At 32.9% G+C, this 26313-nt stretch overlaps 3 protein-coding genes across 6 annotated transcripts; 2 read left to right on the top strand and 1 right to left on the bottom strand.

Moving 5' to 3' along the window:
- The first annotated feature begins 2028 nt into the window (after nt 1-2028).
- LOC107640661 (uncharacterized) lies at nt 2029-5372 on the top strand. Its single transcript, XM_016344171.3, has 11 exons — nt 2029-2508; nt 2895-3017; nt 3110-3206; nt 3293-3328; nt 3489-3676; nt 3761-3863; nt 3959-4140; nt 4243-4320; nt 4392-4494; nt 4574-4667; nt 4756-5372. The coding sequence occupies exons 1-11, from the start codon at nt 2204-2206 to the stop codon at nt 5121-5123; spliced, it is 1677 nt and encodes a 558-aa protein (XP_016199657.1). The 5' UTR covers nt 2029-2203; the 3' UTR covers nt 5124-5372.
- A 2517-nt stretch (nt 5373-7889) lies between these two features.
- On the top strand, nt 7890-11878 carry PHOX3 (Octicosapeptide/Phox/Bem1p (PB1) domain-containing protein / tetratricopeptide repeat (TPR)-containing protein). 3 transcript variants are annotated; one of them, XR_015902614.1, is made up of 4 exons: nt 7890-8258; nt 8559-10697; nt 10801-11041; nt 11510-11878. XR_015902614.1 is itself a non-coding variant. In XM_088502200.1 (2 exons), the coding sequence occupies exons 1-2, from the start codon at nt 8648-8650 to the stop codon at nt 10947-10949; spliced, it is 2199 nt and encodes a 732-aa protein (XP_088358326.1). In that variant the 5' UTR covers nt 7913-8647; the 3' UTR covers nt 10950-11151. The 3 variants fall into 3 exon arrangements, 1 of the variants encoding a protein (XP_088358326.1); XR_015902613.1 differs by having other exon boundaries at nt 7890-10697; XM_088502200.1 differs by lacking the exon at nt 11510-11878 and having other exon boundaries at nt 7913-10697; nt 10801-11151.
- Nucleotides 11879-12162: 284 nt separating this feature from the next.
- LOC107640645 (uncharacterized) lies at nt 12163-18964 on the bottom strand. 2 transcript variants are annotated; one of them, XM_016344156.3, is made up of 16 exons: nt 18570-18964; nt 17702-17993; nt 17476-17604; nt 17168-17375; nt 16943-17089; nt 16287-16361; nt 15854-15925; nt 15500-15571; nt 15176-15247; nt 14981-15052; nt 14692-14763; nt 14543-14614; nt 13905-14048; nt 13459-13530; nt 12750-12896; nt 12163-12668 (listed from the first exon to the last, which is right to left on the bottom strand). In XM_016344156.3, exons 2-16 carry the CDS (start codon nt 17897-17899, stop codon nt 12484-12486), a joined length of 1737 nt encoding a protein of 578 aa, XP_016199642.2. In that variant the 5' UTR covers nt 17900-17993; nt 18570-18964; the 3' UTR covers nt 12163-12483. The 2 variants fall into 2 exon arrangements, with proteins under 2 accessions (XP_016199642.2, XP_088358327.1); XM_088502201.1 differs by lacking the exon at nt 15854-15925 and having other exon boundaries at nt 18570-18961.
- Between the last annotated feature and the right edge of the window lie 7349 nt (nt 18965-26313).

The raw sequence follows: 26313 nt of genomic DNA, 5'->3' as shown, positions 1-26313 counted from the left end.
TATTTTATTTTTCTCTCTTAATCTTATCTATTTTTAACACAATTTAAAAATTTCACTTTCAAATTATTCATGGAAGAAAACATTATTAGAGATATCAAATAATCACTTTTTTTTTTATTTTTAATATTAGATTAATAATGGTGTTTTTTTAAATGGTGATCTACTGTATTTTTTTTAAATGTGGGATGATTTAATATACGGAGTATAAATCGGATTATCCGATTGTTAAGAGGTACATTGGACCGTCCGATTTTTAGGTACACAAATCGTACCGTCCGATTTTTATACTCAGACCGTCCGATTTGTGTTGAAAAATAAAAAAAATTGGAGTACACAAATTGGGCAGTCCGATTTGTGTACTCCAATTTTTTTAATTTTTTCAATACAAATCGGTGGATCTGATTTATGTACTCTAAACTTTTAAAATTTTTTAAACCCTCTCCGATTTATATAATTTCTATAATTTTTAAAAACACCAAAAATTATTACATTAAAGTATAACACTCATTTTACTTTTATATCCAAATTTTTTAGCCATCAAATAATTTGAATAATTAGATATTTACCTAGTCGCCTTTGAAAATGTCACCATTCTTCAATTCAAAATTCCATCTATCTTCTTTGCTATAATTTCTCTTCTAAAAATAACAATATGAATTATTCATATAAAAATATCTTTATATAAGAATAATAATTAAAAATTATTAAATAACATAAAATATTTAGTTAAATTATTTACTATGCTAATATTCATATTATTTTTATTAGTAGTCACCAACAAAAATATTATCTTTATTAGTACTAATAAAAACTTATATTATTATTAGGATAAATTATACAAATAAATTAAATATGAATTAATATTATACATGTTCAATTTTAATTTTTATGTTTTATTTTATCTTTATGTAAATCAAATCAATTATATTTCATAAATCGAATTAGTTAGATTTGATTTAGTAGAAAAAAATTTCAAAGTAAAACATAATAAAAAAACATAATAAATCGAATCAATTTGATTCGATTTACATGTATATACTGCAGAAGCAGTAAATTGAATCAACTTGATTCGATTTAGTACTGATACAAATTATTAATTTTAAAACATAAATGTTAATAAAAAATATTTTTATTTAGATTTAAATAAAATATTAAAAAACTCAAAACGAATAAGAATAGAAATCAAACTTTTATGTTTTAGTTTAAATTCCAAAAAATTTATATTTTTATAAATTTATGAATTTAAAACGAAACAATAAACGATTTCTAAAAATTAATTAAAATTTATTTTTTGACTCATTTAATTTAAGAAATGAAGTATAAAACTTATATTTTGATGTCGTTATACTCTAAAAAAAATCCATGTTTGAGTTTAGAAGTAATATCATCAAAGCAACAAGTTCTGTATTTAATTTTACAAATTAAATAATAATTTGATTGATATAGTATTTTAATTATTTTTTAAATTACATATTATATAAATATAATTAACTATTTTATATTGTATAACTATTTATTATTCTAGCTCTGAAAAAATTCAAATTTTAACTCCTATACCATTTTAAAGGACTATATTTTATAATAATTTTTTAATATCAAAAGTCTCAGTAATAATTTTTTAGATGCCAATAAGTCGAAAGATGATTTTTAAAAATTATATACCGTTCCGTTTTAAATTCATAAGTTTATAAAAATATAGATTTACTGAAATTTGAACTAAAACATCAAAGTTAGATTTCTATTCTTATTCGTTTTAATTTTTTTGATATTTTATTTAAATTCAAATAGAGTAATTTTTTATTGATATTTATATTTTAAACTTAATATATAATAAATAAATAATTAAAAATATGTAAATTGCGTTTAATTATTTCGATAATTAACTTTAGAATATTAGTGTAATTATTACCCTTTTTTTTGGAAGATATTCTCAAAAATCTTTTTTAGGTTTGTTTTAATTAACTTATTGATGACCTTTTTAATTAACAGAATTCATTTAAATTAAAATTTAAAACCCTAGTAAAATACAATGAATCAACCTTAATTGCAAAGGAAGCTTTCTTTCATAACAAGATTGAAGAAGTTGAATTTGTGGTGATACGGTCCACGTGTGTGCACCTATAAATACATGATACACGATAAGGAGAGAATCTTCTTATAATAATAACCTACGAGTCTCCGAAGTAGTCCAGTGTTTGATGCCATGGAGAAACTCAGAATTGGTGGAACGTGGGTTGGAGTATTAGATGTTGAACTTGACAACTGGAACATTCCCATGCTCCGTGATGAAGTTGCAAAGCGATCAAACTGCAACCCTCACTCCATCAACCTCATCTGCGCCGGCAGAATCCTCAAGGATCATGATGACCCCACCCGCAATTTGACTCAATTGGGTATCAAGAACAATGCTAAGATTCTATCCACTCGTATCTCTGTTGAAGAAGGACAATCCATCAAGAATCAAATCATGGCCGAAGAGGAACGCTCTCGCAGGCTTTCCAGGCTCAAGTACGTGTATTGTTTAACTCATTTTCAATTTATATTTTGTACTGTATCATGTATTTTATAAGAGTTACTGATTTGATGACTGGTTTTTTTAGGTGAAAACTCAAGTGAAATCGATTTTAAGTGAAGTTGATATTGAGAGTCGCCGTTAGATGATTTGACTAAATTTTTTTTATCCAACGGCTCTCAGGTATCAACTTCACGTGAAGTCGACTTTACCTGAGTTTTCACTTTTTTTTTTTTTTATGTATGGTTGGTTTTGTTATGTACTGAATCATGTATTTTATACGAGTGACTGATTTGATGACTGGTTTTTTTATGTATGATTGGTTTTGTTATATATTGAATCTTTGTTGCTCTTTTATCTAAAATTTATTACTTGCAACAAGGGCTGCTGCTACTGCACTTGCTGGAAGGCATGCTGATGGATCATTACCTGTTGAAGACTTCAACATTGAAGTTGAAGATCAAAGTGGAAAGAAAGTGCAACTTGGTTCTGAGACTGATCAGAGGTATAATTAAGCAACCATGCATAATAAACTTGAAACAATTCTGTTGTTATCTTTTTGGATTCTAAGTTCCTTGTTTTGGGTTTGGCTGGCAGGGCTGTGATGATGGGACTAATGCTTGATGCAAATGGAAAGCGCCTTATTAGACAAGGAAACTACAAAGATGCACTTGAAGTTCTCTCTATGGGAGAGGTTAGTTAAGGAAATTTGATATCTATCATTTTCATATGTGTTTTTTCAAAGCATGTTATCAATAATTCTGATCACTGTTATTGCAGGAAGCATTTTCTCTCTGTGATTCAAAAGTCCTTGAGGTCAGTGATACATTCTATTAATCTATTCTATCACTTGTTGGAAACCTCTTCACTTTTGACACTAAATTCTAGACTTGAATTTGTTGGTCTATGTATGAGAATTATTTGAGGCACTATGTATAATGAATTCAACTTGTTTGTGTGTTTTTCTTGGTTTCAGCTTATTGATAATGTACCCATTCTGCAAATAAACATGGTGTGGTGTTACTTTATGTTGCGCGACATAAGTTCGCTTTCGGAAGCTGGAAAGCGACTCGAAATGGCTAGAGATGGACTAGAGCGTGCTCATGGCAAGAACTTGCTCCGCCTCAGGCTCTTGCAGGGTGGTCGCTTTCCAGAACTTGCATTGTGAGCCATTAAACTCTGATCTCCTTCTTCTTAATTACTGCTTAGAGAAGACTATTAATGCTTATGAGTTTTTTGTATATATAGGCATTTGAGATTGGAGCTTCTTGAGGGAGTGGTGGCTTATCATAGTGGACAGTTTGAGAAAGCAAGAGTAGCATTGACTTGTGCAAAAGCAAAATTTGCTCGGGTATGAAAAAGGCCTATTGGGACTTGAGATGAATTTATAATTATAATTGAGAATTTGAACATGTATTGGCTTACTTGTTTGATTATGTTTTGCAGCTACAAGTGTCTGATGAAACTTTATCAGCTGTTATGCAAATGGGCTTCAGAGAGGGTAATGCGAAGCGAGCATTGCGAATGACCAATCAAGATGTTGGGGGAGCCATTGATCTTCTTCTTGAGGAGAAGGCCAAGAAGAGGCAAAAGCAGATGGAAGATATTGAAAGAAGGAACGAGATTTGGTTGGTTAAACTTACGCTTAACTTGATCTTTATTATTATCATTATTATTTAGTACTATAAACTTGTACCGATTCTTTCTGATTATGTTGGTGAATCTGTCAGGGAACAAAAGCAGTATGGGGTGACTCCTCTGAAGAAGCCTGTTGATATTCCAAGATTGGATGAATTAGTCTCTATTGGGTCAGAAAATTATCATTCATTTTCAGCTTTGTTTTCTTGAAATTTACTGTTGCTAATTACAATTGTGGCAGGTTTGAGAGGGAGCTTGCAGCTGAAGCACTTAGAAGAAATGAGAATGACAGTGACAAAGCATTAGATGATCTCACAAAACCTGAGACCAATTCTAATTTACAGGTTAATTACCACTACTTACTAACTAACTACATCATGTCTTAAGTCTTACTAATAAGTAATAACTGTTGTTATCATGAAGGATTATATTGAGTCAAAGAAAAGAAAAAAACAAAAACAGGATATCAATTCTGAAATTGAGAGATATGTGCAGATGGGATTTGAGAGATCAAGAGGTACTAAAGTAGTTTACTAAATGAATAGTCATATAGTTTTGATATAATATAATGTAATCACTAATTCACTATACTTTTTTGTTAGCAGTGGTTGCTGCTGTTGAGGGTGGTGGGACCCCAGATGAAATCATGCAAAGACTGATGATGCCACAATCTGAGGCAGCAGCAAACTCATCAGCATCAGCATCAGCATCACACAATGTTGCTGGTTCTGATGTTGAGAACCAAGATGTGAATAAAAATAATGATGTTGGTGAAGGAGAAGGTGAAGGTGAAGGTGAAGATGCATCATCATCATCATCATCAGATTCAGAGAGAGATGTGGAGATGGAAGATGAGATATCTGCAGACATAGCAAGCTCAGATGCATTGGCTGACTATGACATTGAAGTCAACATTGAAGGAGAAGCCATCACTCAGTACCTTGCTATGTTGGACTCTGCTCCTCCTCAGTAGCAACAAACTGATTATATACAACAATAATAAATCAATATCAGTTTATGTCAGTAGCAGGATGCTGTTAATATACATTTTTTCTTGTTATTTTTTGTTTTGGGTATTAATCATATTATTGTTCAGCATAAACAATTGATGAATATGATTCCTTTTTCATAACAATTAGGTTTGTTCCAATGTGTATTGAATCTACAGCTTGGTATTCATTATTCATATGGCAATATCTAAGATGACTTGTTTAAATCAAAATCCACACTATTTAAATCTATAAATTTCTTAATCATATTTTGAATGTGTTGTACTATTTAATTTGTCGGTTAAACAGGTTGGGTTACGGTTTGGCAAATCTATCTGCTAGCTGTGCATATATTTTTGTATGGACTAACAATTTACAAAAATGTTGTTCTTTACTTATAGGTATATAAGGAAGCAAAGCAAGGCATATGTTTTCTTTTCTTTTCGAAATTTACTCAAAAAAACTCCACCTACAAAGAACACAATTCAGGACAATTACAAACAAAACAAACAAACCAAACAGTAGAACATAGCTTTAATCACAACTTTTATCTAATTAAAGATAATCTTGTTATCCTAATTCACTGGTTTATTCTCTTCAACATTACTATTTGGATACACCTTAGACGTCAAATTGTTGCACCAATTGAGCCAATTTTTTTTTGCTAAGGATTAATCCGTCGCAGATCTGAACTTTTTAAAGTTGGCCGTGGCAAAATGCGTCCTTTTAACTAGGGCTGGCAATTTATACACTGCCCGCGGGTACCCAACCCGGTCCAACCCGTTCGGATAAGGTAGACTACCCCACCCGCTGCGGGTAGGGTAGGCTACCCGACCCGTTGCGGGTGGGGTATGATACGATCCGGGTATGCCTGTGGGTAGGGTAGGGTACGGGTTTAGGGTGTACCCTACCCCACGCTACCCATACCTCATATATAACACACATTTTATTAAAAAATAAGTATATAGTGAAGGAAATGAGAGTTAAACTCACAACCTCCCTTATATAATGACTTACAATAAGTGAACAACCACTAAACTAATTAGTAATTTAGTAATTTAGAGCATTCTTTTTTTATTTTTTATGTTATTAATATGTATAAAATTTGAAATGATTGAATTTTATATTTACTTTGAAAAAAATTGATATTTCTGCGAGTAATGTAGGGTAGAGTAGGATTTAGAACTTTAGAGTGTGAGTAGGGTTAGGGTTGAGAGATTCTCAATCCACAGGTAGGGTAGGGTACCCACGGATAGAATTAGGGTAGAGTCTAAACCCTATGCTACCCTACCCATTGCCAGCCCTACTTTTAACTAACTAACTTACTTGGTAGAGGTCGGAAGATGACTTGCCTTTTATTCCTTGCTCAGAGTCTTCACATGGTTTTGCACTTTTTATAAAGTTGTGGTTGGTTGGGTTCCACCAAAAGAATTTCCTTTTTCCTTTTTCTCCCCAACACAATATGGCTATAGTTAATTGAGAATCTTTCTAATAAATACATAAAAGTCTAATAATTTATATTCAAAAAATGTTAAATTAAAAAAAAAAAAGTGTTTTTCGTAACTTTCTAATATCTATTTATTTATAATCATTTTAACCCTAAACATAAGTTTTTAAATTGACTCATCCGAGAATTTATTTTAAGAGCTTGAGCTTACCAAGTCATTTAAACATCCAAGAGTGGATATTTTGTTGACAATGCCAATTAATAATTACATTTTTATCTTTCAAGTTTTATCAGTCCCAACAAATATATGCTCGAAAAATACAACAGTAATTTAGATATTTAAAAAATATGATATATAAAAATGAAAATGTTATTTTAATAATAAAATATAAGAACTAATTTTAATCCACTTCCAATAATTATTAATTTCAAGTTGCTTTTAATTATTAAAATAATATTTCTATATAAAAAATAATTAAATACGTAATTCTATTTAGCTGAAATCAAGCCGCAATTAATCAAATGATGGTTGATACTTTAACGAAATGATATGTGGTGCATAGCCAAATATATATTATTTTGTCTGAAAATCAATCATAGCAGAACTAGATTGGAACTTAATGAATACATTATTAAAGCATTATTGCCCATTAATACAAATTTCAGGAGAAAAATACAATCATTCGCTTTATGAATCACCAACTGCCATAATTGAGATTGAGTGATCCATATGTCTCTTTCATCACCAAAAATAAAACAGAGAAACTAAGCATATGAATATCTATAACATTTATTTGGCATTATTGTCCATCTTTTTGTTTTGGATTTTTTCTTCATAAGGTCAACTGTCACATGTTTAATCTATTATTATTCCTTTTATATTTCATAACAAATATGGTTTAAGATAATATAATAATAATTACAGTTTTACTTAAATATTAGAATAAAAGATTACGACCATTATTATTGAATTCTGCTAGGGAACTAATAGAATATTTGTACAATGTGTACAATTGGATCTAGAGCTCTGATAGCATGTCATAAACCACTTATCCTAAAAGCTTAAACTGATAGAAAAATATAACATTAGTGGTTATATCTCTAATACTGAATCGGACATCCTAAACTTCTATTATACACATTGTACTCCTTATATTTTTTCTTATTATTATTATTATTTTAAAATAGAAGTAGTAGTAATAGGGAATAAAAAAGGAAAAGAAAAAAAAAAAGGAAAAAGATTGAGGAGTGAGTTTCAGAATCTGAGTGCAGATAACAAATTGCAATTATATGATTAAATATTATTCTCCACAGCTTTGTGTGGCGTTAACGTCAAGAATGTGAAAAAACAAAACAAAAACCATTCCTTATTGCATTTACAACAAAAACATCGCAACATGTCTGGTTTCTCTTACGATTCTCCTATGTCCTTGTCTTTCTCTCTCCCTTCCAAAGTTTGAAGCTTTTTCCATTGGCAAAATCTGGGTCCTTGTTTTTTTTTCCTCTTCTTACGAGACAAGATAGCTCAATCTCTTTCATCTTCAAATCCCAGTTTTTTTTTTTTGTCCTTGTTCCTCTCTAAGTTGGGATTTGTGTTTGCGGAGAAACAAATCCTGATTTGGAGAGAAGAATGCGTTTGTTTTTTTCAGATTCCAGGATTCATGCTATTACGGTAAGAGCACAACTTTGAGATTCTGAGGTTGTTTCCTCAATTCCAGCCACTGGCATTTAGGGAATATCTTTTCTTAATTAATTTTTTTCTCATTCATCTTCATTGTACCTTCCATTTTGTGTATTGCTATGTATATACATATGAAGTTGATTAATTTGGTTGTTATATAAAGTTTTTTTTTTCTCCCTTTTTTGTATCGTTTAAAATGTTTCCTTGGCTTTTGGTTATTCTGCCAAGTTGGTAACATATGAAGTTTTAGTTATTTTTGAGAAGGGAGTTAGCTATTGTTCTTGCTTATAGGGTTGATTGGATTGAGGTTTTGGGTATTGCTGTATAAGAAAGGTGATTGCTTGGATTAGTTTCTCTACTGTTGGATTGCTGGGTTGAAAATGGGGAAGAAAAAGAAGCAAGTAGGAGAAACAAGTGAAGATGGTGGAAATCAAGGTCAGGATCAAGGGCAAGTGGGAGAGAGCAGCAGCACCAACGAATATGAGAGTGATCCTGCCTCATCTATATCCATGTCTCAGGAGTTGAAGGATGAGGGGAACAAACTGTTCCAAAGGAGGGACCTTAGAGGGGCATTGGTGAAATATGAGAAAGCTCTCAAATTGTTACCAAGGAATCATGCAGATGTGTCATATCTGAGGAGTAACATGGCTGCATGCTACATGCAGATGGGACGCAGCCAGTACCCGAGGGCGATTCGTGAATGCGATTTGGCTCTTGAGGTAACACCAAGATATAGCAAAGCTCTGTTGAAGAGGGCAAGGTGTTATGAGGCTTTAAATAGGCTGGATTTAGCTCTGAAGGATGTTAATGCTGTTGTGGAGACGGATCCAAATAATGCCACGGCGTTGGAGATCTCGGAAAAGGTGAAAATTGCACTTGAGAAGAAAGGGTTAAGAGTAAATGGTTCAGTAATTGAATTGCCTCCAGACTATGTTGAACCGATTAATGTTGTGCCGCAAGAAAACGTGGTGAAAGAGAAGGGGCGCAAGAAAAAGAGCAATAAACAGGAGGAGAAGGCTCCTGATAACAAAATTGTAGAAAAGCAAGACAAGAAGGAATCTGCAGAGGATAAGGCTGATGACATTGTTGTTGAGAAGAAGACAAACAAATCCAAAAAGAAGAAGGCTAAGGACAAAGTTGAGGAGAAGAAGGATGACATTAAGGAGGTTATAGAGGTGAAAAGTAATGATAGAACAGATGATCTACCCAAGAAAGCAGTAAAATTTGTTTTTGGCGAGGATATAAGATGCGCTCAACTACCTGCTCATTGCAGCTTCTTGCAGCTAAGAGAAACTATTTATGATCGGTTCCCAGGCCTAGGACCCATTCTTGTCAAATACAGGGACCATGAAGGTGATTTGGTTACAATCACTTGTGATGATGAGTTAAGATGGGCTGAAACAGGATCCGAGAGTTCTATCCGGTTGTATATAATAGCAGCTGCTCCTGAGCAGGATCAATTCTTTGAAAGGCTCAAAGTAAAGGTGGGGAAAAAGGCTGTTGTGGTTGATGTACCTGATGAAAGTTGTGAGGTAAAACCAAAGAAAATTGTTGGCTCATCTTGCATTGAGGATTGGATAGTTCAATTTGCCAAGCTATTCAAGAACCATCTTGGATTTGAATCTGAAAGATATCCAGATTTTCATGACCTTGGGATGAAATTCTATTCTGAGGCTTTGGAGGAGACTGTTACATGTAATGAAGCACAAGACTTATTTAACATGGCAGGAGATAAGTTCCAAGAGATGAGTGCTCTAGCATTGTTCCACTGGGGAAATGTGCTTGCATCAAGGGCAAGGAAGAAAGTATATTTAACAGATGATTTTTCTAAAGAGAACATATGCGAACGAATCCTGAGCTGTTATGAATGGGCAAAGGGAGAATTTTCCGATGCGGGAGAAAAATATGTAGCTGCCATTAAAATCAAGCCGGATTTTTATGAAGCATTCCTAGCACTAGGGCAGCAGCAGTTTGAGCAAGCAAAACTTTCTTGGTATCATGCTCTCAGTAGTAATGTCGATCTACAGACATGGTCATCCACCGAGGTTCTTCAGCTTTACAACGATGCTGAGGATAATATAGAGAAAGGAATGCAGATATTTGAAGCATCAGGAGGGAAGAAATACTTGAGTAAAGCCTTTAGTTCAAAGAATGCAAGAAGACATCTACAATACATGGGGTTGCATGTACTTGCCAAAAATATATCCTCAGAGGAAGTTGCTACACAGCAGGCAAATATGAAAGCTCTAATTAATCTTCTATGGGGTACCATGCTATATGAACGCTCCATTGTGGAATTCAAAATAGGTTCACCATCATGGAATGAAACACTGGGAGTAGCAGCTGAGAAGTTTGAACTTGCTGGAGCTTCTTCATCAGATATATCTTCGACGTTGAAGGATCACTGTTCAAATAATGCTGCAGCAGATGGTTTGTTTTCATGATAACTACATACTTTCTACTTTGTAGCTAGCTTTTTAATGGTATATGTTCATATATATATATATTTGTTCACTCTTTTTCTAACTTACAGGTCCAGGATTCAACATTGATATAATAGTACAGGCATGGAGTGATATAAATGAAACTAAAAGGTGGAAGCGTGTAATTCCGTCATTTCGTTTGGAACCCTTGCTTAGAAGGCGAGCTTCAAACCTTGATCAAGCATCTGAGCTTCCATGAGTTGCATATTTTCCTTCAAGTATCAAACAACAACAATGCCGACAGTAACTTATAGGCTGCTTCTGCACCTAAAGCACCATCGTCATCCAAAGGTAGCCGAGTGTAAAACCCTGCTGATTAAAATCCATTCTATTAATTTTGTCTAGTTGCTTGTTTTGGTTGTCTGTAACATTTGATGATGTTCATGATTTGTTTTCTCATATCTTCAAGTGTGCAGAAAAGTTTATGGCCGCAACGTGCAAAAGTATCTTGCATATTTGATCTCTCATAAGTAGCTTTAGAATATTGGCATTTGCCTTATGTGCTTTGCTGTAAATGTTTCCAAATTTCAATAAACTTAAGAGCAATTTTTTTTCTCTCTTCTTTGGGGAAAACTAGTACATTTTACACCTCTAATTAATCCAAGTTTTTTTTGTTATATCATAGCTGAATGCTGAGCAACATTGAGCTATGTGCAAGAGTGACACTGCTTACTTATTATGTTATTAATCCTCTCTATCCCTACCTTTGTTTTTCTTAATAATAGCTTTATGGTAATCCTTGGTTCAACTATTCTGCAGGTTATTTCTTGCTATTTATAAGTCTGGGTTCAGCAGTGTATTCATAGAAAAAAAGTATTGGTTTCATTCATATTACACTTACCAAGAACACAAGGTTGGCAAGTTGGGAAGATGGACTTGCAGGAATTTACCTTGTGCTTGGTTTCTGCTCATGTTACCTTCCCTTTAGTTTCATATTCGATTTATTGTTAGATTTAATTTTTGTATCAAAAGCAGCCAGAGAGAATTGTTGTCCCCCCCCCCCCCCCCCCTCTTTTCCCACCCCACCATTTTTCCTTGGTTTGTAATTTTTATACATTTGTAAGTGCTATGTTCTTGGTTGAGTTAGTCTTTATAAATGAGACTTAAACTTCTTATCTTCTCCTTTCATTACTGTGCTAAGTAACTATTTAGGATTTAAAACACTGAATTTATATATTTTCTAGAATTTGCGGCCCTAACTTTGTAGATGTAATGAGCTTTTTTTTTCTTATAATCTCGTCAATAACACAACATGCACATCTAGACCAAAGGGGAAAAAAGGGATAAATCTACACATTTCACTAACCACTGTATACACACATTGTTATATGGTTGCTTATTATGCTAAGCAAATATAAAATCAGAAAAGGGTAAAACAGAAAGGACACGAGATAAAGCTCAGATGAGTATACTTAATCAGAAACTCTGCAACAATTTTATCACATGCATTAGAACGTAGATAGCAGCCCAAATAGGCATGTACAAAGTGTACAACTGAACTGCGAAAGGAGAAAAGGAAAATGATGATTTATGTACAATTATTCTCGGGTAACCACAACATGCAAAATAAAAGCTTAATTACATTGTTGCATGCATAATAGCTTATGTACACATTTTCTAGAATTACCCACCCCCTGTAATGATCATTTATAATATCCAGAACAGGGAGATATGGATATATACAGAGAATTGTTGACAAGCCTGAGAACATAATTCTCCGATCATCTGTTGGTCTATTCTGGCCGAAAGCTTATCAAATTTGGGAGGTCAGAGGACTGAAGCTTCTTGATTTCAGCTGCAGTAACCTTGCAAGATTCCAAGGAAAGAGTGCGTAAATTCTTTAGCGGCTTCAGATACCGCAATCCCTCGTTGGTTATGCGCGAATTTGAAACATTAAGTGACCTCAACGCAGTCATCCCTGTATTTAGATGAAAATATACCAAATGTGTCAACAAAATAGATTGAAAGATATTAAATCCTAAAGATATGCAGAAAATACCAGATAGCAATTCCAAAGTTTTATCCGTCAAGTTGCAATTCTGTGACAGGTTAAGCTGTGTAAGGGAGGTCATCTCTTTTATGTGTTTTACGCCTCCATCAGTTAATCCTCCACCACATATTTCAAGGAATTGCAGGTTCTTGAAAGCTGCAGCAAAGAACATAGAGGAAATAACATTTCAGCTTGCAATCCATGTTGAAGAACACACTTGTGCAGTTCTATGATTTTTATATATGAAGTTGTAAAGTGGGGTTGAATGGGATCTCTCAATAGTATTAACTCTTAGATTGTGTTACTGTTTTGGGCTATTATAGTGTTCTCAAGTACGGGAACAAAAGAGACATGAATTTATTCCATCAAGAAGTACAAAAGAATCTCATTACATTTTCAAACACAATAAATATTTAATAACTGCAGAAGCACAGACATCTACTTAGATTCATTTATTATCTTGAACAATTTACTACACTTTCATCACAAAGCTGCACTTTTAGCTCAATACTCCTATGACAAACACCCAACAAAGAATCTCCATTGTCATTCATTCCCATTTCAGATATAGATTACTCAGTTTTATCTTACAACATCAAGTTTGCAGGTCACAACCAGGTATGCTAAAAGAAATATACTGTTGCATAATAAGTGCATAAAGAAAAGAAAAAAGCAAATCAACCATGGTCTAAAATCTAAAACAGTTCAACATACATACATTTTAAAAATACAGTTCCGGCGTCTGAAATACGAGCTCCAAAGAGATCCAATTTTATCAATCCACTCAAACCTATACAAGACAGGGCAATCAGACAGTAAGAATAGAGTATCCGACAAAAAATAAAACTGATTACCACGCTGTACCAGTGGTTCTATGACTAGCCTGTCACCTTCTCTAAAGATTTTGGAGGTCAAAACATGATCATGGATAGTAGGGTAATAGAGAATAGAGATAAAAGTGATTTAAAGAGAACAAAAAATAAAAGGAAAAAGGTTAAATAGAAAATTCAATTCAAGGAGTTATTGATTCTTGCTCAACATCATTATGTAGCACCCTCTATATAGCAAGAGTCCATAGTTCTTGTAATAAAAGCTCCAACTTAAAAATGATACAATGAGAAAAAGCATAGCAGACACAATGAATATACACAAGGAAAAGTTTACTTGTGAGATTTGCAAGTCCAACATCAGTAATCTGTCGGGCGTCCAGATTAAGTGATTTAAGATTTGTCAGTCCTGATAGTCTTTTCAGGCTAGCATCATTTACTGAGGTAAATGACAGGTTCAAATCTTCCAGTTTGTGTAAACCTGTATAAAAGCCAGAACATATATAATCAACAAATGCATCAAATCAAAATGTACAAGGATAAAAGAAGAGTAAACAAATAAAACTAAAATGACATGTTTTTTCAAATTAAAAAAAAAGAAAAAAGAAAAACAAATTAATGACTGTATGATAAAGTACATATTGTCAAATATTTTTTAATAACAGCAGGCAACTGAAAAATAGCAAACTTAGTTACAGAACTTCTTGCAGTCAAATCAATAGCACCCTGAAATTAATCAGCAAGAAACCAAAACTAAAAACCTGAACAATAGAACACCTTGATCGAGGATTTTTTTTAAGAGCATAAAGAAAAAGAAAAGAAAAGAAAAGAAAAAAGGTGACAATGCAATAACGATTTATGTAACACCTTGTCGTCATAGAGCATTTGCTCGTAAAGAATACAACCAACAAGTTTATAAATAACAATAATTTGAACGGGTTTGAATTTTTATTTAATATGATTTTTTCCATGTACCTGATATATGACGCAGCCCGCTGGAACCAACTTCAGTGTCTGACAACACTAGACTTCTCAAGAGAGTGAGGCCTGAATAAACAAATAACTGTTAATATAAAGTTAATCCAAAGCTACATTTGGTAAACACCAGAAATTTAATAGTAAACCTATCAAATTGGCAAGCCCTTCATCGCCTATTTTGCAGGAATCCAAATTTAAATACTCCAAATTTACTAAACCTGGACCAAGAAAATAAATAAATGAGGATATGAAGGATAATTGGAAAATTCAAAATAAACTAGCAGCATGCATGGTGTAAATTTAGGACATGGTCTTTTCTTCACATTCTGAATTTTTGTAACAGTAATTCTGAAATAGCATAAATTCAATTGACATATAATGGTGAGAAAAATATACTCAGAAGCTCATAACAAAAGGCAGAGAAATTAGAAGCACCTTTCAGATGTACTAAACAGGCATCTGTGATCCTGTTAAATGCCAGACTTAGCCTCTTCAAGGTTTTAAGACCTACAGGAAATTGTAAGCAGACTGTTAAACCATGGATTCATATTTTCATCATTAGAGCTACAAGTACAAACTTGGCAGAGGAAGTCCTCAAGTTTGGTCATTAGAAAACAGAATCAGTCTTACTAGAGATGTTCTCAAATTCATCATCAGAAAGACAGCACCTGTTGAGATTTAAAGATTCCAGGGCTGCTAAGGCTGTAGCAGAAACAAAAATATAATTGAATGTCAGTAAAATTCAGAATTGTCTTTGCAGCTTTAGTACCACTTGTGTGTGCATGCTAGACCTGTCTAACCCTTAATTTCTCACATAAACTTGACACAAGTTCATTCATAAGCCATAACAAGATGACTTCAAAGAGAATCGAAAATTACTGTATAATATTAAGAAAAATAAATGAGACGTTGAAGAACAAAATGAGAGAAGGAAAAAAGAAAAGAAAAAACTACCAGCAATAGACTCTAAACATGCAGAAGTAATTTTGCATCCTTCAGCATTCAATGTGGTAAGCTTCTGCAAACCTGATACCAGAGCAATGAAGGTAATGTAGAACAGAAAACCATAATACACAAAGTATACTTAGTCAATAAGTAAAACTGAAGAGTAGTGACAGCAAGTGAGAGTTTCAGTAGTTCCTCATGCAAAATTATTTCACGGTAAAAAATGATGATATCTTTCACTTAAAGGTGATGATCATTAACTGACACGAGATGTGCTTAAGTGCAGAGACAACAGCCACACAGCAGCAACTATATTCTTGCATTGGCATCTGTGATATATGACAAACACTATGGAAAATATACCTCTTAAATAAGCAACTCCATGATCAGTAATACTGCTATTGGAAATTTGCAACTCCTTCAGATTTATAAGACCTAAACAATTACAAATTGGCAGTCAACTAAAACGGAGACCATATCTAACATTTTCATCTAAAAGCATGAAGAAAAAGAACTCTGCTAATCAAGCATTATAACAATTGCTGCCTACAGGCTATGGAAGTTAATGCATTGTTGCATACAGGATGAAAAATTTAAGCAGGATGTCCCCTGAATATCCCTGATACCTTACCTATATGACCTAGGCCATAAGGTAGTGTGTGGTTAGGATGTGTTTGATTAGAGACAGGTACAAAAAAAAGTTTGTACTTTCGAAAATTGAAAACATGACAGGGGGATATAACTTTCAAATAATATCCTAACCATGATACAAATCACGCTGCCTTATGATCAATACCTGAGATTGCTTGCATGTCTGAATCCATAATACATTTACAGCATGCAATGTTGAGAGACTCAAGCTTTTTCAGACCTGTATTAATTTTTAAAACAAACAAATGAAAGGAAACTATCTGTGAGAACAAAAAGGGTCCTCAAATAAAGAGACAATGAGGATTGGCTCAACAGATATGATCACACAGCATCCACTCATTGATCTTGATTTCTTGTAGGTTGGCAGTTAATCTGTAAGCCATTGCTACTCCTTGGGGCATGGTGATACCATTGCCACGACTTAGTGGCCTGCCAGCCTGCCATACAGCCATACCACTAATATTTTTTGTACCGAAAAAGGGGCTCCTAGCCATTAACTGTAGGCTAGAAAACTAACCAGAAGCCTTCAGACAACATAACCAATAATAAAATAGATGCCTCGACTAAAGCTATGTATTCAAAGAATACAATGAGGCTAGATAATTCACGATAATTATCATATGGATCTTCCCACATGATGAAGTTCATGTCAAGCCACCCCATTAATCATTACTGTCTCATACTTACCTAAATTTGTATGTAGAACTGAGCTTAAACAAGAGGTTATCATCATTACAAATTTACAATAATAACAAGCTAAGTTCAAGATCTAAAAGATAGAGCAGAATATCAGGAAAAAACCTTTAAGATGAACAAATCCACCATGAATCTCTGAACACCTCTCTAAGTCCAATTTCTCCAAGTTAACTAAGCTTGAGAAAGCACGCATTCCATCAGGTGTAACAGTGCTACTCTTCCTGATGCTCAAGAAAGTCAAGTTCAAAAGACCTATGCAGAAAAGTCGCATTACTTGACATGTTAATTCTAATCAATTAGATATCATCAAGAAAGAAATAGTATATCTACCACTAACGTATTTGAGACCATGTTCAGAAAACTGGTCACAGTAATCGAGAGTTAATGATTGGAGATTTGAGCTGTCCTTCAGTAGACGCAATCCTTTATCAGTCACAGTTGAACCAGAAAGATCAACTGAAAGTAAAGATGACCTCTGCGAAGAGATGACATCTATCCAACCATCATTCACTCCAGGGTATTCACCCAACAAAACATCCTGCCATGCAAAACTCATCTCATAAGTTGGCTAATGCTTGTAACTGAAAACTCTTAAATCAAAGCAAAACTTGGGATTCCACCAAGCCTCCTGCACACACCCGAAGAGCACAATCTCGAAAAGCTTCAATATATGCTTCTGTTAGGCACTGAGCATCCACCAGTTCATTGAAGATTTGCTGGCTTAGGTCTGGTGGAAGCATTGAGAAAGAATCATATTTACGGAAGTCCTATAATAATGCAACAAAACATGTAATCAGGTACATAATAGAAACAAAAGCAATCAAAGTAACACAAAAGCAATCAAAGCTAAAGATAGCATCAAACCTCGCCTATCTTATGAATGCATAACTCCATGAGTGAGGGGCATGTACCCCCTCCGGGGAAATTATTTGGCTTGGAACGAAAACTTTTTGCCCCTGGCCATTTAGTACTGGTACTTCTGCAGTATCTTCCTAAGACCCCTCTATGCAGATCATCTTCCATGACTTGTTGTTCCCTCTTCCTAGAACATATACCCCCCATGGCTAAATTGCCAATACCCTTTTAATCACAATTGTACGGCATGTACCATAGAAAGTCAACTTCCCATTCCAGAACAAAATGATTTTGACGTGAACTGCACACAGAAACAGATAAACAAGCAAACAAACCTGTCATCTAAACTGTACCTCAAGTTTGTGAATTTATTTCACACATACACATTACTTTCAAGATTAATCATATTGATCAAACAAACAAACAAACAAATAAACTAGGCCACAGTGTGATCATCAAACAAAAAATGCAGACAAGATCATTTTGATTGATCAACTCTGTAGTTATAGCAGTTTCAGTTAATTACAAATTACCAAGGGGAAACAAAGAAAGCACCATCCACATGTGCATGATTCTCTTAATTGAACCGAGAAAATTAACTAGATGATCCTTTTTTCAGTAACCTTCGTGGAGATTATTTTATTTTCCATTCTATCTGTTTTTCATCATTTTTTTTTTTTCATAATTAAGAGCAAACAGAGTATGAGAGCCTGTCTTCAAAAAGCAGCTCAAGATATTTTTGAGCTTTCACTTAAAAGTAATCAAAGATATTTCTTCTTCTTTTAGGTTCATTAAAAATAGCAAGAGTATATAAAAAAATTAAGAAAACATAAAAGATATTTCTTCTTCTTGTTTTGCTTAAGGTTACGTCACAGACCTCTTTGGTTCTCCGACAGCGAAGAGAGAGAGAGAGAGAGGAGGTGAGGGGGAATATTCCGGTAACCGAATGAGGTGTGATCGAAACGGAAAATCAGGAGTTAGTGGAGAAAGAAACGTGATTACGTGAAGGATCAAAAGGGAAAGGAGTTTTTTAGAGAGAGAAAGAGAAGAGTGAGATAGTAGTGGAGTGAAAGGAAGAAGAAAGAAGGAGGAAGAAGAAGAGTGAAGAGAACACAGTGCCATCTGATGCATGACACGTGTCCTGATTGATAAAGGAAATGAAGAACAAGATAAGAGAGAACAGTGGGTCCCCTTCCGAATGAAACGCTCCTCTTTCTCCGATATTCGTGTCGTTTACCCTTGTCTTTCTCATCTTACTCTCCTTCTCCTAATAATAAGCTAAGGGTTATTTCTTTCTTATAATTAGTCCTCTGTTTTTCTGTTTTTTAAAGTTAAGATTGAAATTTGAATTCGAATTTTTAGATAAAGAATGAAAAAAATTATGTTATTTGAGTTATAATTTGGTATAATTAAATTGAATGTAGGATGGTAATATTATTCGAATTTGTGGGTATCCACCTCGCTCCTACCCATTTGGGGCGGGTAATACCCGTTTCTATCTGCTCCGCATATATATAATATATATAATTTTAATATATAATATATATAATATATGTAAAATAATTAGTAAATGATTAATAATATTGTATCATATTTAAATTTTTACTTTAATTTATGTTATGTATGTGACGATGGGTATATAAATTTTGAAATTTAATTTTATTTATTGAATTTTAATAATTATAGGAACAGGCAGGAGTGGGGCGGGTACCCGCAGGGAGGGATTAGGATTCAACGTTTTACTACCCGCGGATAGAAGCGGGACGATTCTATGCAAGTTGTAGTACAGCGAGGCGGAGTCGGGTAGAGTATAAATCCGCTCCTACCCGCCCCGTTGCCACCCTTAATTGAACATTTATGTAAATTTTTTTTGTTTCATTTAAAATGTGACCTATTTTTTAATTTATTTAAAATAAAATAATATATAAATGTAATTTTGATATATTAAGTTTAAAGAGTTTTATATATAATATGGTTTTTTTTTAAATGTAAATTTTTTTATGCTAAGCAATTAAGAATAGAAGTTTGATATAAATATCATTAACTTTGATTAGTAATTTGCTTCTTAGTATTTTTTTTTTTTGGTGACATTGATACACTATTAGATGATTTACTTTTAAAATTGAAGATGAAATAATGTATATGAAGATGAATAAAGATTGAAGTGCGTTATTGCTGAAAAATTTTAAAGTCATGCTAATTAAATTATTTAAACCAAGTCCTAATCAAATGAATGATTCCAAATCCACGCCCGACTTTGAATTTAGCTGACTGCGTAATCTACACTGCTAAGTGCAACAATGACTTCAACACTTAGAAATTTCAAACCCCTCGTTATGCTTTATTGCTTTTCTTTCTTTGGATGGTGAATGAGTTATGTTTACTCTTAAAAAAATATTTGTTATATTCGTGAATGGTTAGATTCCTTGTTTTTCTTGAATGTAATCATGTCGTTTTTTATATTCTCTTCAGCAAATCAATGGGTGGAAGACATTTTTTAAGTTGAAAAATAATCAAACATCATTAGGTCGCTTGTTGCACCACCAAATCTTTTATAACTTGTGGATCATTTTTTCTGAGTTGTATATCATTTGTTACTCACATAATTTCCTCTTTTCTGCCCTTTCTCTTTATCACAATTGTAGGAGAAATAAATAAAATAATTAATAAATATATCGTATTGTTGTAATTTGTAAACATTTGAAGCATTCTTTTAACTAAAACCAATTTTGATAAGAAAATATAAAATTTAATATCATAGAAGTGATAGCACATTATTTGTTTCGAAGGTTACCTGAAACGGGATCGTACATGAGGTGATTTCTGACTTAGCCACTCCGATGTCTAAATCAGGGGTGATGTTTAAATCAGCAAGGGTCTTAGTAGTCAGTAGATTTATAGAGTATTGAGACTTAAGTATACATGATGGTGTCAATGTATTTATAGGTGATGAGTCAATAACTACCGTTGGAGTTGTTCCACTTTTGATGGTGGATAACCGTCCCTTTACTTAAGGGTTGTTAAGATCTCTCTTCTAAAAGTGGATGAGGGATATTTGGGATTAGTTATAACTCCTCCAAAAAAAAGGATTAATCTCTATTTACAAGTGATTTTGCTATACAAGTCTTACAAGTCCTCTAATTGATATTACGCTCAAACGCGCTTGTTATGCACATATATTTCACGCGCCTCTAACAGATTTTTAATTTTTGAAAGGATTCCGTTTCCTTTTTTGAATTTCTTGCCTTCTCTTTCTCCTTCTTCATTTACGTGTTTTTCTCTCTTTTCGTAATTTTCGATTTCCATTGTTTTTTGACATCAAGCTCTGAAACTGTTTTTGAAGATAATGGATAATTCAACTTCAGATTATCAGATGAATCAGTGCGTAAACCTTGCCTGTGAAATTTGCTGTTAATTCTTCCTTGTTTGAATTGAATCTAATGTACTAATTCTGATTAGAATTAATATAATCTTGTCCATTTTTATCGGACGTTCGGGTGTAGATCAGGAATATTTGGGTATATTTTTATAAAAATTTGGGTGTATTTACAGTTTATGACTTTTTATCTGACTGAGGGTGAATTGTCTTATTCTTTTAGTTGAATTGTTATGGTGTATTTTGGGTGTATTTTGTAGCCCTTGCTGATTTTGGTGGCTGATTTTAGTGTACACATAACATAACTCATTTCTATATCTGCAGCAAATTTGAGTGTAAAAACGAGATATTTGGGTGTAATACGAAGTTATTTGGGTGTAAAACGAAGATATTTGGGTGTATTTTTATTCTGATGAGTTCTGTATAATTCAAAACTCTTCCTCTTCCTCCTTCTTATCTTCTCTTCTGCTGCTTCTTCTTCTTTATCTTCTTATTTCATATTCTCATAATTCTTTTTTGGAAGAAAAAATCAAACAAAGAAAAAAAAATACATAATATTACAAAATCAAAAGAAGAATGAGGAGAAACACGAAGATGAAGATGAAACACGCGAAGACAAAAGAAGAGAAACACAAAGAATGAGGAGAAGAAGAAGGAAGAAGAGGAGGAGGAAGAGAAACAAATTTGTTTTTCATCGAAGAAGAAGAAGAGTCGTTCATAATGGTGAGTAGCGCACTTTGAAAACAGGAAGTGGTTGACAGTAACGTATATTTACTCTTGAATATGAGAGTGTAATGCATGTATATTTTGTTGAGCTTGTGCCAACTTATAAAATTTGTAAACTAAAAAAATTTGTATGTGTAATATACCTGCAAAAAAAAAATTATCACCCTATAGTATTTTATCCGACCTCTTTAAGATTTTTATCACCTTCCAAAGATATTTATGTGATAAATGTCCTTTTAACTTTTATCTACTTTTAGATTTGACTTATCTTTTTGGATCAGATATGAACATATATAAATAAACATTTTGTCTTCCTGATATATAATTAGTCGTTTTTTAGTAAATACTTCATACAAGTTTATTAAATAAATTTTATTTATTATATCTATCTATTAATAAATATTGCTATCAAAATAAAGGTATAGCTACTATAAATAAAACACATGTCAATGCATCATTTAGCTTGAAACAATTTATTGGACCATAGTATGCAAATAACCCATCACAAACCTACACAAGCCCAAATAGGTTCAGCAGATTGATCTTCATCACTATCATTTATTCATGTATTTTTTCTTTTCAACAGTCTTCTAAAAGCCATGAGCCACCCTCACTTTTTTGCATTCGCATTGTTTTACATTCTGTTATTTTAGAATCTGTTAGAATTTAGAAATCTTCACAAAGATTTGATGAGCTGTCCATAATATTACTTGTATATAAGTGTCAATTATTTTAAATACCAAATAACACACAATTATTTTATTCTCTGTTCCATACCTTTTTATAATTTGCATCCAAACGAAAAAAAAAAAACAGACATTACTAAAATATAAAAGGATACATATTTCCCAAACTAATTCGCCCCTAATATTTATTTATTTTTTGTCGTCTGTAAATTGATAACAAAGAATAAATATGACTAAATAATTACATACAAATACTTAGTTAGATGTAAATATTAAGGTGAAAATTCAGGTGTAGTCGACTTCACATAAAGTGGATAATTAAGAGCCGTTAGATTATTTGACTGATTTAACTAATTTTTCATCTAACGACTCTCAACTATCAATTTCACGTGAAGTCGACTATACTTGAATTTTCACCATATATTAATTCATATAATATATCAAATATAAATCCTATAGGGACGTGCCAACTGCTAATAGCATCCAGCAAAAGCAAAACAGCGGCAATAATTTGAGGGAAAAAGACACAATCACACAACAAAACAAACACTCTCTTTATCGAACACTCAGACGTTTTGAGTTTATGTAAGTGTAGGTCCCAAATATTAAAAATATCTGTATTAGTTAATATAATTATAAAAATATCCTTGGTACATGTAATTGATTTTTTCTGCTACTTTGTCACTTTTTCTCTTGAATAATTAATAATAGAAATATAATTAGAAAAGAATGTATTAATGTATTAATTTTCCAATGGAAAGAAAAAACAATTTTCTTTTTAAATTAGACAATTATTTTTAATCGAAAATGGTCCATACCCCTATAAATAAGTAACTACTCATTATATCTCAAAAGAATCAGTCAAACGTTAAAATAATAGATTTGACTCTAACAAATGGATACTGTTCTGAGGTAAAGGTTAGCTTCAAATCAGCTCCAAAATAGTAGGTTGTGAAATGGGCTAGTCCAATCCATTTAGATTTGGTCCATTAAATTTGTGGGTTAAATAGGCTGGATCGTTTAAGTCTGTTTTATTCATGGACTATAATTTTTCAACTCGAACTATTTATGGTTAGCCCGTGAATTAAACGGGTTAGTCTGTTTATTCTTTTATTTTTTTAGTTGATGGGTCGGATCGAAAAAATATTGACTAAAAGTATTACTTTTTTTTTTAAAAATGTAAAACAAAAAAATAAACGGGCCACCCGTTTAGCCCGCGGGCTAGCCCGTTTAACCCGTCATTTTTTGCGGGTTAATCGAGCTCAGCCCGTTTAGTCCGAAATTTAAACGAGCTTAATTTTGGAGACAAAGCCCGTCCATTTAAATGAGTAAACAGGCTGGCCCAATAAATTTATCCCATTTTTACGGCCCTACAAAATAGTCGGTGAAAATACCTACAAAGAACTCCAATATTTAGCAAAAATAGTTAGCAAGAATTTAAATATGTTTTTAGTATAATAAAATTGAAAAATTCCTAAGATAAGATATTTATAAAAGTGGATGATGATTTAGTCATCACTTTTTTTATAGATAGAAGGTGGTTTCTTCCCTTATATAGTTATATTCTCACAAGAAACTATTGTTGAAGTAGTTAAGGAGTTGTGGATAACTAGGTAGCGTTTATTTTGAGGTACTGAGACAGAGATTGAGAAACTGAGACTCAGTATTATGTTTGTTGGTTCAGAGATTGATACTAAAATTTCTGTCTCTGTCCCTAAAATTTTAGTATTTCAGTACCTCCAAAAAGTAGGGATACAGGAACTAAAATTTTTGGAGATAAAAACTGAAACTTTAATAATATTTTATACTTAAAATATCCCCATTTCAATTAATTAATTCCAATTTTATCCTTTGTACAAATTAAATTAGAGTTTCATTCTTATTTCAATTTCTGTCTCCCACTTTGTACCAAACAAAATACTGAAATTTATTTCAATCTCTATCTCTTAATCTCTATCTCTCAGTTTCAATCTTTATATCTCTGTCTTTCTAACAAACGCTACCTAATAGTAGGATGACAAGTTACCCTTATAATCCTAGGACTGATTTCTTTGATCTGGACAGTTTTCACTGGATCCATTGAGAATGGATTGGCTCTTTTGAACCATGACTTTAATTATTTGGGCCATACTATGAATAGATACCTTTTCTCACGTCCACTAGTAAATTAGTAACCACAAATAAAAAATAACGAGTGAATACCTAACTCGACCTCTAACAATTATTTTGAAGGGATAATGAAGTCCTTAACAACAAAAAAAATATTTTTTTCGATTTCTGATCTTTATTTTTATAGGACTGATTAGTTCCTGTGCTAAAAAAAAACATTGATTTTTTTGACACAGGGGTTAATCAGTCCCATAAAAATAAAGATCAGGAGCCGAAAAGGATTTTTTTGTTAAGAGTTTCATTGTCTTTCAAGGTAATTGTCAATGGCCGTTTTAGAATTTTTTTTTCTAGTGATTAACTCACTAGTCTGCTTAAACAAGTGTCGGGGGTTCGAATCCCGCCTTATGCATGCAGTAACCTATTGACTAGCGACAAACCCTTAAATTGAACTCAGTATCGCGACGAATTAGTTTTTGGCCTGTCGAGTTGGAGAATACAGTGAAAAACAAAAAAAATGCAAAAGAGGACGAAAAGGAGCATCTATTACGTACATCATCTTTTACTCGTTTAGTAAGATTTGAATAAAAAACATTAATAATTTAAGGAGAATACTGACATAAAAATCATAATTGAAATTGTTAGATAATAATTTTATTAAATAAATTAAATTATTTGATAATTCTTAATAGGGGTGCACATGATCCGGCCTGGTCCGAAGGCCCGACTCAATTCCAAATACTTTAGGGGCTAACTTTGTGTAATTTCATCGGGTTTAGGGTTGAGTAAGGGTCTCAAAAATAGACCCGGTCATTATTTTGGGTTGGGTCCGGGCCATAGTTCGGGTCACCCGAAGTCGCCCGGTGGCCCGATCATCATACACAATTAATATTTTGTGTTATTAGTGATGGATCATGATTATTCATATGTGAAACTTAAGTATTGTAAACCTTAATATTTTGTGTTATTAGTCATTATAAGACTATAAGTTAATGTTTTATGTTTAGAATGCATAAGACTTTAGACCAATGCATAATATTGTGTTATTTGTATTGATTTAAATATTTGGTATTATTAGACTATTAGTATTAATTGTGGTTATGTTTTAGTATTGATTGTGGTTATGCTTTAATTTTGAAGAAGGGTTGGTTCTTGTTATATTTTTCTAAGTGAATTTTACCATGTTAAATAATGGTTGGAGTCTTGGAAATTTGGATATTTTTACATGCTAGCTTACAAGAAGGTATCAACGTAACGTAATGTTAACGGCCCGATTTTCACCCGGTATAATTATGGCCCAAAAGTGTATTGATTTCATTGGGTCTAGGGTCGGATTCGGGTCTAATAAATAGACCCGGTGTATATTTCGGGTCGAGTCTGAGTCACATCAAACCCGGCTTCACCCGACCCATATGCACCCCTAATTCTTAACTATTATCTTTGTATGAACAAACATCAGTATACCATTCATAAAACAACCGCGTTAACGAACGAGTAACATTAGCTAGGTTATCACTTATCAGTCATACGTAGTAGTAGCATCTTTTTATTTATTTATTTATTTTTCGGGTGAGCTACTAGCATCTTTTAACTTCGGTTTCAAGGCGAAACAAGTTCGTTATCGGCTATAAACGCAAATTGAATTACTTACAAAATGGAATATAAGAAAAATTAAAATGATGGGCAAGAGAAGAGAAGAGGGAAAACAGAGAATTGCACTCTGGTGA

Source organism: Arachis ipaensis, chromosome B1 (assembly GCF_059453495.1).
Source record: "Arachis ipaensis isolate K30076 ecotype BB chromosome B1, ASM5945349v1, whole genome shotgun sequence".
Taxonomy (NCBI): Eukaryota; Viridiplantae; Streptophyta; class Magnoliopsida; order Fabales; family Fabaceae; genus Arachis; species Arachis ipaensis.
This window is presented reverse-complemented; position numbering and strand designations above follow the sequence as displayed.

Excerpts from the sequence above, each read along its gene's own strand:
- PHOX3 (XM_088502200.1), top strand. The coding sequence starts at position 8,648 with ATGGGGAAGAAAAAGAAGCAAGTAGGAGAAACAAGTGAAGATGGTGGA. Across the intron at positions 10,698-10,800 it reads AAATAATGCTGCAGCAGATG|GTCCAGGATTCAACATTGAT; the intron begins GTTTGTTTTCAT and ends TCTAACTTACAG.
- LOC107640661 (XM_016344171.3), top strand. The coding sequence starts at position 2,204 with ATGGAGAAACTCAGAATTGGTGGAACGTGGGTTGGAGTATTAGATGTT. Across the intron at positions 3,329-3,488 it reads GTGATTCAAAAGTCCTTGAG|CTTATTGATAATGTACCCAT; the intron begins GTCAGTGATACA and ends TCTTGGTTTCAG. Across the intron at positions 4,668-4,755 it reads GGGATTTGAGAGATCAAGAG|TGGTTGCTGCTGTTGAGGGT; the intron begins GTACTAAAGTAG and ends TTTTGTTAGCAG.
- LOC107640645 (XM_016344156.3), bottom strand. The coding sequence starts at position 17,899 with ATGGGGGGTATATGTTCTAGGAAGAGGGAACAACAAGTCATGGAAGAT. Across the intron at positions 17,376-17,475 it reads TTCGAGATTGTGCTCTTCGG|GATGTTTTGTTGGGTGAATA; the intron begins GTGTGTGCAGGA and ends TTTGCATGGCAG. Across the intron at positions 13,531-13,904 it reads TGGACTTGCAAATCTCACAA|GTTTGAGTGGATTGATAAAA; the intron begins GTAAACTTTTCC and ends TGTCTTGTATAG.